This window comes from Anabrus simplex, chromosome 7 (assembly GCF_040414725.1).
Source record: "Anabrus simplex isolate iqAnaSimp1 chromosome 7, ASM4041472v1, whole genome shotgun sequence".
Taxonomy (NCBI): Eukaryota; Metazoa; Arthropoda; class Insecta; order Orthoptera; family Tettigoniidae; genus Anabrus; species Anabrus simplex.
In genome coordinates this window covers 174,529,216-174,543,052 of record NC_090271.1, presented here as the reverse complement: position 1 = coordinate 174,543,052, position 13,837 = coordinate 174,529,216, and the positions used below count along the sequence as shown (strand labels likewise).

The 13,837-nt window shown below is 38.8% G+C and overlaps 1 protein-coding gene across 3 annotated transcripts in view; it reads left to right on the top strand.

Moving 5' to 3' along the window:
- LOC136877431 (putative ATP-dependent RNA helicase TDRD12) overlaps positions 1–13,837 on the top strand; it is an 821,384-nt gene that overhangs the window by 99,794 nt on the left and 707,753 nt on the right. For all 3 annotated transcript variants that reach the window (XM_067151463.2, XM_067151464.2, XM_067151462.2), the window contains exon 5: positions 1,271–1,389. In XM_067151463.2, coding sequence (XP_067007564.2) covers positions 1,271–1,389 — 119 coding nt within the window. The remainder of the gene's footprint in view (positions 1–1,270; positions 1,390–13,837) is intronic.

Genomic DNA, 13,837 nt, shown 5'->3' with positions numbered 1-13,837 from the left:
GAGACTTAAACTGAAGACCTATATACGTAAACAGTACAACATAACATCAACCAAATCTGTAACCAATATTCGTAAGACTTGACTGTATATAGATTGATTTCAGTGCTCCAGTGTAGGTGTAAAATTTTTTTAAAAAAAAAGGTGTGATTATTCCTGTGTAATTGACATGTTAACGTAAGTTAAATATGTGTGTCTACCTCTTAGTCCTGATTCCTGATACAGGGTTGGAGATGAGATGAAATGAAATTTTATGGCATGTGTTTCTTAATGGCTGGGTGTCTTTCCTGACACCAACCCCATTCGCGGAGTTGGTGAAGATAACATGAATGATGGTGAATTGAATTTTGTATGGGTGTGGAAGGAATTGGCTGTGGCCTGTGAATAGAACTCTTTTGGTATTTACCCGGAAGGGAAAATGGGAAACCACATTCAACCACTCTCAGACAGCCAGTGGTGGGGTTCGAACCCACTAGTCTCTCAAATGCAGTGCTTATCTCATTGCCATAGCACATTTTTACATGCTTGGCAACTCCGCTCTGTGCTAATGTGACTTAAATAAAATAACAAGTTAATTTTAAAATATATGCATAATTATTTACTAGAATCTATGTTAATTATATATAGATGCAATTATATATTGCATCAGCTAAGCGAGGTGGAAGGGGAAATGAAGAATATATAAAACCAACTATTGTCCTGTACCAATGAGAATAAGTACTTCACGGTAACACTGTATTTCCCAAGATATTTGAGAAATTCCATGAAAGGTTCAATCCCACTTCATCTATCATTGACTAGGAATATAGTCTTCTCTGTCTTGAAAAGCTTTGTTTCTGAGACACCATCTCAGCAGCTAAGGACACAGTACATGTAGTATTCTTTGTCCTCATGGGAAAAGTGTTTATTCATTACTTAATACATTCTTATATACCGTAAAATGATGTGTCCGTATTTATAAACATTATATTCATAGTTCAAATCCAATTTTTTACCTTTATAACAAAATTTAATCCAACATTTGAAAACTAAAATAAAACAATGTTGATTTATACATCATTAAAAAATGAAACTAGTGATTTTTAACATCACAAACCTGATATCCTCAGTTTTTTATGAAGCAACAGTTATTACTTAATTTTGTCCCAAGACTTCTTAATTTTTATACCTTGGCCTATGAGGTGTTAAACAATATAATGGTTTGTTTTAGAAACAGTATTAAATGTTATACTATTCAGGCAGTATATCTAATATTTTCTTTTTTGTTTTACAGAATTGGCTGATGCAGAATATGCTTACATTAAGCATAATGGATATAGGAATTGGCTGCTCAGTGATGTACAGTCACATTTGGACTCTTCTATAATTCAAAGGAAGTGGAGTATTATACAGGTGAACTCCTCAGAATACTTGCTTCAAACTATTATTCCATTCAAATATTGATGTGCATGAATAGTAGTTGAAAAGGACATTTTTCTCATGCTGGGGCTGTACCTTAATTAAGGCCACGGCCGCTTCCTTCCAACTCCTAGGCCTTTCCTATCCCATCGTCGCCATAAGACCTATCTGTGTCGGTGCGACGTAAAGCCCCTAGCAAAGAAAAAAAGGGCATTTTTGACCATTACATCTCCCCGATGAAATTAAATATCATAACAAGGTACATAGAACACTTTGAAGCTAATCAAAATCTGTATTTGCTTTCTAAGTAGATCTTCGATCTTCTTCTCCTTCCTCCCCCTCCTGAAAGTGTCATATCTTTGATAGATGTTGACTGTCAGTCTGGCCCAGGTGTCTCTGCTAACAGCTGCTCTAAATAAATCAGTTTTTGATGTTTTGGACCACTAGTGCAGACTTTCCAACCAGGAAATGTGCCATTGCCTAAAGCCTCTTTGTCCTTTCACTTTCCCTATCAGTATGAGTTGTTGAAGTTGGTATTTCTCATTATGAATTACTCTTTTGTGATCAGCAGCTTCTTTAATCTCAATGATATAGTATATTTTTGTGCAGCTGTGTGTACCTCTTATGGATCTTCTCCATGAATGCAATTTTGCTCTGCCTTATTTCTTTCATCTGTTAGTTGCCACAGTCGTCTGTGAATTTCATCCATTGTGCTTCATCTTCATCATGCAAATCTTCTAGTGCATGGAATCTGTTTTGTAGATGGTGCTCAGATGGATTGCAACTTTCATTTTTTTTCCATGGGAAATTGTCATCGAGGTCATTGGTGATATTGAAATTCCAGTTTTAACTTCAGTTCTAATCTGACCAAAAGTTGGTCTGATCTAACATCTTTTGCATGGCATCTATGTGTTGCTTGCTGAAATGATCTTATCTATTCTTGAAACATATACACTGATGATCAGTTAAATTAGAGATTCCTGGCTAGTTATGTGTAGCACCCCATTTCACCCTGGCGACGAGAGCAATGAATACTCCACAAGCTACGGAAGCGTGGGAAGTCATAATGTTCCATGACCGTAATGCACAGAGATTGTTCCGAGCAGGGACAGCGGTGTGCGCATCTTTCTTGTCAGCATCCTAAATTTGCTCACTAGGATTTAGGTTGGGTGACCTTTGGGACCACTCGAGCATCCCCATGACCACGGAGTGTTTGTTGAACCAAACCACACTCCTGGAGTGACTGAATGGTACATTGTCTAACTGTATGTACAGGTCTCCTGCAGTGTGCTGAAGGATAATAAATGGGTGGACATTATCTGACAGAAGTTTCCGTATCGTTTGTTGGTGAGGGACATTGTCATATGTACCAGGGGTCCCAATTCATTCCCTGTGAATAGTCCTCGTATGATGATACAACCATCTCTGGCCTGAACTGTAGACACTCGACAAGAGAATTGCCTTGAGTGCTTGGTAATGTACTTGTACTGCCATCGGCGTGTGCAAATAGGTACCATGACTCATTTGTCCAGGCGATCTTTTTCGATGCTTTGAGGGTTCAGTGGTGGTGTCGCTGTTCCTACGCCGTTCATTTTGCCTAGTGACATGCAATAAGTGGAGGTACGCAAGTGGGACAGTGGCTTGCATTGCAAGGACATGGTCCTGGATCGTATAGCTGCTCAAACTTCGTTGTTATCCAGCACAGATAATCCACAAATAATCTGTTGTGCTGCAACCCGTTTATCTGTTCTTACCATCCAAGTCAGTAGACCTATCCCCCTGTGGGTGGGGGCAGTAGAATAATGCTTACGGTCTTACCAACACCGTCTTCTAGGCTACCAAACCAGCCCTTTGGACGATGAGCAGAAAAACTTTACACGCCCAGGAGGAACGGTCCCAGGTGAGAAGGTTGATAGTGCATTTTCCCCCAAAGGGGAGATAAAGCGAATACAAGAAAGTGCCAGAGAAAACACAGTCAAAACAAACATAAAACATTAAAAAATAACCCATAAGGAGAAAAATAACCCATAAGGAGAAAATACACACTTACCGGAAGCAGAGAAGGGAAGCGGCTTAAGGCCGTGGTTACAATTACCAAACGAGACAGTGGCAGTGCTCCACAGAAAGTGGTGAATGAAAAACAACACCTTAGTGACATAAAATAACTTTAATTAGTACTAGATGAGATGTAACAACTTCAAGAAGGAAAAAAAACTAAATGAAGTTAACTTGAGTTAAACCTAGGTTTATTTCGGTAAAGGAAAAGCTGTTATCAGAAAATAAATTCATTATCATAATTGGAAAAGGTAGAATGTAAATAGTAACATAATTTATCACTAAATTAATCAGAAAAATATTTTGAAATCGATTAGCTGATAATTAACAACAGACTTGAAATCATTAAATAAGAAAAATGTTTGTATTCATTAACCCATTAACGTTAAGGTAAATATATGATTTTCCTTTAACATATAATAAATAAGTAATTGGAAAACAATGAATTAGAAAAAAAAAAAAAGAAAACGTTGACCTCCGTACCTTTCTACCAAAAATTACTAATAGGTAAAATAAAATGTGATCGATCACGTGAATAAAATTAATCAAGTAAACTTTTAGTTTCAGTAAACAAGATTTCAGTTCAGTTAAATGCTAAGCAGAATGCTTCTCTTCGTCACCTCGAGTAATTTACTCAATTACTACCAAGGGACTGTTTCCAAGATAAGTAAATATTTAACGTAAAAGTTTACGCATCTGCCCCGACAAACAAAAGGATAACTCATACATTAAAAGGTTGGCGAAAATGAATTAACGAAAATGAAAAGTAGTCAACAAGATACACCCAACCAAAAATATAATCAGAGCACAACACAGGAACCGCGTATCGGTTTACTTAATCCAAATCCAACAACAATACCATCAACATCGGTTGCCACGGTAACAGGAAAACAACGCAATGCCTCCTTCCAGAGCTAGGAGGAAAATAAACAGTAGCAAAGCAAAATAATCCGAAAACCCCAGCGGAAAGAAAGCATACCAAACAGAGCAGAAAGGGACACGGAATACGAACAGGAAACCCCAAAAAGAAAAGTTGATAAGCTCAATACCTTGGAAATGCCACCTTGGTTCACACCAAAAATATTACAATACTGGCCGGAAATGAACATTATTAATTTTGAAATTAAATTTTCTAAACCAGTCCACCGTGCATTTTCCACACTCCGAAGAATAATTAGCTAGAAGAACCCATTTTCCGAAATGCATTAGCTCACACGACGCCAAGTCCGAATTTGATGAAAAAAATGTTTATTATTATTATTATTATTATTATTATTATTATTATTATTATTATTATCATTATGCTCATCCAGATGAAAGTACTTGAAACTTTTCTTCACGGGGAATGAGAAAAATATAGCACTGGTACGTACCTTTTCAGACACTACACTTTAGAAAATCCAAACCTGGTCATTGTTGTTGGAGATCACCACGAGGCCACTGAACTTAATCTCGCCACAAAGAATCCAGAAGAAGCTTTCACCAAAAATGAGATGGTAGAAGGTCAACTAAAAGTTCAACGGGGAAAGATCCCCGTTAAAGGGAAATTCACCCAGGTTTCAGCATAAAACACCACACCTTTGCGTAGCAAACGTTTCCACTTCCACACATCATGGCGACTCGAACATAACTCACTGACGCGTTGGCCGGCGAGCTTAGAGCAGTTACGCCAGGCAGCATCCTGCGCATGCGCAGCTAAGCGGAGAGATTCACTAACCCAGTACAGGAGTGATCTCCGCATTACGTAAACTAATTAAAGTACGTTGGCGTTAAGCCGATTGACATTAATTTCAATGGTGCTAATACAAATCCAAAAGGTTGTTGGGGAGGCTCAGCACTGTTAATACTGTCACAACGGTATCCTCTGCCTGTCGTAAGAGACTTGTGCCAGGCTCCTCACTTCATCTATCCTTTCCGGCCACATTTGGTCAACTCTTGTTCTTTTCTGAACCCGATGGTATTAGAATAAAAGCTATTAAGGGCCAAATCGTAGTCAGCACTTATACATAAGTGGAACCCTTAAGTAATAAGGGATCACTTATAATAAGTATTCAGTTATATGAGTTTACATTTCATACTTAGTTACGTACTTACTTATTTCCTGTTGCTCCCTCTGGAGCATAGGGCCTTGGCGAAATTTCTCCACACTGTACGGTTCCTGGCCATTCTCTTCACTTCGCTCCAGGTCTTGTCAACCTCTGCGATTTCCTTTTCTATTGTCCTCTTCCAGGTTTTCATTGGCCGACCTCGCTTTCTGGTGCCTTGAGGGTTCCAGTCCAGCACCGCCGTCTGAACAGCTCCATCCGGCTTCCTTAATGTGTGGCCGATCCAGCACCATTTCCTCTCCTTGATCTGGATGTCAATCGGCTGCTGATTGGTCATGGCTCAAAGATCTTCATTAGAGATTATGTCCGGCCACCTCACATTTGTTATACGACGCAGACATCTATTTATGAACACCTGTAGCTAGTTATTGATCAGTTTTTTAACTTTCCATGTTTCACAGCCATATAGAAGAATCAACTTTACATTGCTGTTGAAGAGGCGAAGCTTAGTCTTCCTGGAGATGTTTCTATTCTTCCACACGGGATAGAGCTGGACAAACGCACCATTTGCCTTCTGGATATGGCTTCGAACATCTTCCTCTTCTCCCTCATCCGTTGTAACTATACTTCCAAGGTAGAGGAAGGACTCAACTCGCTCAATTTCCTTTCCATTTACTGTCAAGCTGGTCATGACATCCGAATTAATCCTCGTCTCTTTAGTCTTATTTGTGTCGATCATGAGACCTGCACATTCCACTTCCTTCTGCAACCTACTCAGTTTATCTTCTATGTCCCGGTACCGCTGCGCCATAAGGCAAATGTCGTCTGTGAAGTCAAGATCTTCAAGCCTGTCTCTCGTCCCCCATTGAACACCCCTCTTTCGTCCTCCTATTACCTTCTTCATCACACTGTCGAGGACCAGCAGGAACAGAGTGGGAGAAAGAACACACCCCTGTCTCACTCCAGACTTGACGTTTATCTTTTCTGTTAGTTTCCCTTCATGAAGAACCTGACACTCATACCCCTCGTACATCTCTTCATGATGTTGATAATCTTTGATGGAATTCTGTATTCCTTGAGGGTCTTCCACATAATTCTTTCATTTACAGAATCAAAGGCTTTCTCAAAGTCCACGAATGCGAGGTAGAGGATACTCCGCCATTCCACACTCTGTTCTATGATGATTCGGAGTGTATTGATGAGATCCACACAGCTGCGATGTTGTTGAAATCCAGCCTGTTCCTTTCGAAGTCTTCTTTCTACTGAATCCTTTATGTGATTCAGGATGACTCGCGACAGCACTTTGCTTGGAATGGAGAGCAAGGTGATACCCCTCCAGTTGTTGCAGTTTGTTGTATCCCCTTTTTTCGGTAACTTGACTATCAGCCCCTTCTTCCATTCGGTCAGTATTTTTTCCTCTTTCCATATCTTCTTCAGCAGTGGGTGCAGCAATTTGATTGTAGTATCAAGGTCTGTTTTCAGTATTTCCGCTGGAATGTTGTCCAGACCTGGTGCCTTCCCATTTTTCATTTGCTTCAATGCTGTCCGTATCTCACCCTGGGTTGGAGAGTCAAGGCCGATGCCTGGATCACCTTCTTCTTCTTCTTCTTCTTCTTCTTCTTCTTCTTCTTCTTCTTCTTCTTCTTCTTCTTCTTCTTCTTCTTCTTCTTCTTCTTCTTCTTCCTGCTCATTTTTCAGTCCCACATCTCTATTAAAAACCTCCGCAAAGTGTTCCCTCCATCTACTCAGCTGCTGTTCACACGTAGTGAGGATCTCGCCTGTCTTGCTCTCACAGGCCTAGTTTTATTAAAACCTTTCTTCGAAAGCATCTTTGTGATACCATAAAGCTCCTTTATATCGCTCCTTTTTGCCGTCTGTTCTGCTGTCTCTGCCTGCTCATCAATCCACTTCCTGTGATCCTTTCGCACATTCCTCTTTACTTCCTTATCTGCTATTGAATACCCAACTTATGTTTGAGCCTTCTGCTGTCTAGTTTTGCATATATTTAGCTTGGCCTTTATCTCCTTCCTATAATTTATCTTGTCCCAGGTCTGATCAGATATCCATTCCTTCCACAGGTAGTTTTTGTACCCGAGCTGCTTCTCACTTGTTTCCACAAAGATGTGTTCTTCTCCTCGCTCCATACAGTCTCCACATCCTTCTGTGTCTCGGAATCCAACACCTGGAATCTGTTGCTAAGTTCCAGTTGAAATTGTTCCAACTTACATTTCATAGACAGCACTTAAAGATCACACTTATTGATTCAGTAAGTATTCACTGGAGATGTGGCAATGCTGTATATTATGCCCATGTTTCCTGGATCGTGTAGTTCAGGCTACCGAATACTGGGTTGATCTATTGTTTTTTGTTTATCGAAGGACATTTTTGAGGTTAAAAGGTTGTCTATACTCTATATTGTATTTGGCTATCAGAATGGATAACAAAACAGCAAGCTGAGACGGCACCTCAATCAATCATCAATCAGTATTGATCTGCGTTTAGGGCAGTCACCCAGGTGGAAGATTCCCTATCTGTTGTTTTCCTAGCCTTCTCTTAAATGATTTCAAAGAAATTGGAAATTTATTGAACATCTCCCTTGGTACATTATTCCAATCCCTAACTCCCCTTCCTATAATTGAATATTTGTCCCAATTTGTCCTCTTGAATTCATGTTGTGATCTTTCCTACTTTTAAAGACGCCACTCACCCTTATTCGTCTACTTATGCCATTCCATGCCATCTCTCTGCTGACAGCTCAGAACATACCACTTAATAATTATATTAAATAACACTAGTATGTTTTTATTGTTCTCCCACCTATTCAATACGATACAATCTTAAAAGTTAGGACTTTGTCCTTATCAAAATGTTAACATAAAATTAATACATTGGATGGTACATGTATCGCCTATCAATATTAGGCATCATCAGCCATTTTTTACCTTAGGAATAGATCAGGTACCTGATTGCAAATGACTTATAAGTACTGTAAATATTTAGCCATGCCTTCTCAAGCTCAACCCCCTCCACCAAGACTTCACAAATACAACACGTGAAGTAAGAGCTTGGTGACTGCCAGTTGCTCTAAAGCCCTCAACATAAGTGAACATCTCAGCGGTGAAGGGGGTAAGTGTCAACACTTTCCATTTAACTTCCACTATTCACCCCCTTAATTCCAGTTATGGTCCTTCATCAAAATTTCAAAATAACTCTTTAATTACAGAATTTCATCACACACTTGGCTACCCACCGATTGACAACAACGTTCCCTTTCGACTAGTATGCTCACCTCAACACGTTCAACAACAAAGAGCCTCGCCTATCACAAACTCTTCCTACAAATACTCCATCAAAGAAGATGGCCTAATGACGTTTACACAAACTTCAATATAGCCTATGGCACCAGCATTCCAACAAAGATTATCTTAAAAAGAACCAGGCCATATGAAAATCTTCAAAATTTATAAGCATATAGATGAAAATCAATACCTATTAACTTCAAGAATCAACAACCATTACCGATGCTCAACTCTCCTCAAGTTTTTAGCAACACGCCATTTGACAATTAAATGGAATATGCTTTCTGATTTTTATCTTTATTGTAATATCTTTTAATATCAAGAACCAACCACCTATGTTGTAATCTTCAAAGAATTGTCATGTTTTTAGACTCAAATATTAACACAATATTAAGTAATAGTATACCACATTTTATTTTGTAATAGTTGTTGAACGATCTCCAATCCATTTTACAAGACATAGTTCTTAACAGTATTTATAAGTCATTCCCAATCAGGTACCTGATCTATTCCTAAGGTAAAAAATGGCTGATGATGACTAATATTGATGGGCGAAACTTGTACCACCCAATGTATTAATTTTATGTTAACAACCTTTTGATAAGGACAAAGTCCTAACTTTTAAGATTGTATTGTATTGAATAGGTGCGAGAACAATAAAAAGATACTAGTGTTATTTAATACAAATACTTTCAACACGGACCCAAAAATGAATTGTACCACTTAGTCGAGCAGCTCGTCTTCTTTCTCCCAATTCTTCCCAGCCCAAGCTTTGCAACATTTTTGTAACACTACTCTTTTGTCGGAAATCACCCAGAACAAATTGAGCTGCTTTTCTTTGGATTTTTTTTCAGTTCTTGAATAAAGTAATCCTCGTGACGGTCCCATACACTGAAACCATACTCTAGTTGGGGTCTTACCAGAGACTTATATGCCCTCTCCTTTACATCCTTACTACAAACCTTGAACACCCTCATGACCATGTGCAGAGATCTGTACCCTTTATTTACAATCCCATTTATGTGATTACCCCAATGAAGATCTTTCCTTATATTAACACCTAGATACTTACAATGATCCCTAAAAGGAACTTTCACCCCATCAACGCAGTAATTAAAATTGAGAAGACTTTTCCTATTTCTGAATCTCACAACCTGTAATTCTCTGAGATCTATTTTCTAGAAATATAGGAACCCATTCAGTCACTCTTTTGTCTAGTCCAATTGCACTCATTTTTTGCTAGTAGTCTCCCATGATCCACCCTATGAAATGCTTTAGACAGGTCAATCGCGATACAGTCCATTTGACCTCCTGAATCTGAGATATCTGCTATATCTTGCTGGAATCCTACAAGTTGAGCTTCAGTGGAATAACCTTTCCTAAAACCAAACTGCCTTCTACCGAACCAGTTATTAATTTTGCAAACATGTCTAATATAATACGAAAGAATGCCTTCCCAAAGCTTACATGCAATGCATGTCAAACTTACTGGCCTGTAATTTTCAGCTTTATGTCTATCTACCTTTCCTTTGTACACAGGGGCTCTATAGCAACTCTCCATTCATTTGGTATAGCTCCTTCAACCAAACAATAATCAAATAAGTACTTCAGGTATGGTACTATATCCCAACCCATTGCCTTTAGTATATCCCCAGAAATCTTATCATTTCCAGCTGCTTTTCTAGTTTTCAACTTTTATATCTTATTGTAAATATCATTATCAAATGTAATTTTTAATACTTCGTTAGCATTAGTCACTTCCTCTATCTAGACATCCTTCTAACCAACAGTCTTTACATACTGCTGACTGAATACTTCTGCCTTTTGAAGATCCTCACATACACACTCCCCTTGTTCATTAATGATTCCATGCAGTTTCTTTCTTGGAACTTGTTTCTGCCTGTAAGTACTTATAAATACCCTTGCATTTTTCACTAAAATTTGTATGACTGCCAATTATGCTTGCCATCATGTTGTCCTTAGCTGCCTTCTTTGCTAGATCAATTCCTAGTAAATTCCTTCAATATCTTCTTACTTCCACAGCCATTTCTAACTCTATTTCTTTTCAATCTGCACCTCCTTCTTAGTCTCTTTATTTCTCTATTATAATAAGCATACCTGCCAACCCTTCCGATTTACCCGGAAACTTTCCGGTTTTTAACTCGTCTTCCGATTTTCCGATTTATTTTTACTTCTTCCTATTTTTGACCAATATAACTTCTAGTACGGCCAGTACTCTTCCCCTACGGTAAATTCTTATGTGTTTGTGTAACTTACGAAACCTCATTTTCAAGAGTATTTATTTGATGCTTTATTTCGTGAGTATTTCGTCCTGCGCCTTCGTGTATCGTGTTTCCCGCTCACCACAGCAGCGTGTCCGCTTTATACAGCTGGGGATTCGGGGCGGCAATTGTCCTAGCAAGACAGGCTGGCGCGCGCTAGCGACTCAGTTAATCGGGATGAAAGAATGAGTTAATTATTGTTGTTCGCGCGCTGTTAACATCGATTGTGTGCGTAGTTTCGTCGGAGTTTTAGGCCCCTTTTTTTCTTGCATTTGTATGCTTTCCCCCACTGTCAAAGTCATATGTTAATAATGTATGGGACATATAGAATTGTTTTGTATGTGGTAGTTTCGCGTATTTAAGTGCATCATTTTAATGAGTTGAATGTTTCTAAGGGGGTTGTGTCGGTGACAGTTTCAGGTAGTTTATTTTCTCGTTAAGGCCAAAAATATAACAAACGTTATCTCCAAGTGTTCAGAGATACCTATAAATTTCCGTTCATTTTACTGTCTGATAAAGAAACTACCATATTCTTTCGCGTAATTAACGCCCTTGCATAATTTACGCATCCCAATATTTTTGGGTCCAAAGTGGACAAAAAACAAATGTTCACGTATTTGACGCTCCACAACTTCGAACATCCATCACGCAGCTCCGGATGCGTTTCGAAATAAAGATGTCAACTACTCAAGTAGCAAGCTTCCTATTGCGAAAGCGGGCATTCCAGATACAGGGCAACGTGCTGTTATTAGCCGGCACTAGTTTTACGAGTGTTTCGGGTTCGTGACATTCTGTGATCACAAAATTGTCAGTCCACAGTATTCGAGTAATACTGCATCATACTAACTCGCGGTGATCAGTTACGCCGAAACATACGGGAAGAGGGCAGCGAGTATTCAATGCCCAAATGAAAAGTGCGCTACCGCGGTAACAGAAGTTCACGTCAAGCGGCCAACATGTCTCGCAAAGCATTTCGCGGACCAAAAAGCAGCAAGTTTCCGCAAGTAGAGAAGGATCTGCTTAAATATATGATTTTGTGACGCAACGTTGGATAAGCAATTTCTCACGAAATGCAGTATTTTAAAGAATGTGAAATAACCGCTGCACATGGAATCAGTGTCTCGGATTTGAAGGTTAGCCGAGTCTTGATAAATTTTATGAAGAGAAATGGACTTCCTCTTCGGCGAAGATCATCATCATGCCAAAAAATGACGAATGATTTAAACCATTTTCATCGTTTTGTGATTGAAAAGCGTAAAGTGAGGAATATTTGATCTCCCTTATAGGAACCGCAGATCAGACGCCAATCAGTTTCCATATGCCACCAAGTCGAACAATCGATAAGAAAGGATCATACAGTGTTATCGTACGCGCTACCGGAAACCATAAACAACGATGTACCGCAATGCTTGCTATAACAGCTGATCTCAGAAAGCTTACACCTTACATTGATCTAAAACGAAAAACAATGTCCAAAGCAAAATTTCCGCGAGTGATCCACGTTCGTATTCAAGAAGAAGAAGAAGAAGGATGGATGGACACGTCACTCGTACAAGATTGGATACGAACGGTTTTGCCGGTATGTCATTGTTATGGCATTACATGAATTGTACTTTTATTAGTTCATGTTTTTACTCCAGGTCGTATTGTCAGCTCGTAATGGGAAGAATATTTTCCAGTTGGTACTTCAATCCCACGTGTCTAACTTACCTGATGTACCCTATTTGAATTTTCAGGAAAAATCTCACTCCGGAATTTTACGCCAAATGACGATAACCGCAAACGAGTTGAACCAGTTGTGTTTTTATATTATTTTTGATGTATCTTTTAAATGTAAATGAATTGTAAATATCTTAATTGCGTGAATAATTTACGCATCCGAAGTTTTCGCCTGTATTTTTCGTCAAAAAGTGCGTTAATTACACGAGAAAATACGATATTATGCATTTTGTTGCGTGTGTCGGTGTGACATAAATATTATTATTCGTTTAAGTATCATAAGTGGTAATGATAAGGTACATTTTCTTGTAACCATTTTTATGTTTTGGTAGTTTAAGATTTGAAATTTAACGGTCAATTCGCATTGTAACTGTAGATATGTATGCCTTTTATCTTCACCTTTTTTCACGTAGACCTTGGTGGAATATATGTGATGAAATCCAGGAATAAAAAAATCTTCCTATTTTTGGTTTCTAAAAGTTGGCAGGTATGAATAAGGTGGGTCTTTACCATTCCGTACCACCTTTAAATGGTACAAAACTTTTTTCACATTCCTCAGCAATTGCTTTAAAACCATCTCAGAGTCTGTTTACATTTTTATTTACCGTTTTCCACCGATCATAATTACTTTTTAACAACTGTGTCATGCCTGCTTTATCAGCCATATGGTACTGCTTAATAGTCGTACTTTTAAGACCTTCCTTTCTATCACATTTATTTTTAACTACAACAAAAAACAGCTCATGCTCATTAATACCATCTATTACTTCAATTTCTGTATAGAGCTCATTTGGTTTTACCAGCACCACATCCAGGATATTTTTCCCTCTAGTTGGTTCGAACCCCACTGTCGGCAGCCCTGAAGATGGTTTTCCGTCGTTTTCCATTTTCACACCAGGCAAATGCTGGGGCTGTACCTTAATTAAGGCCACGGCCGCTTCTTCCCCACTCCTAGCTCTTTCCTGTCCCATCGTCGCCATAAGACCTTTCTGTCGGTGCGACGTGAAGCCACTAGCAAAAAAAAAAAAAAAGTTGCTTCCAT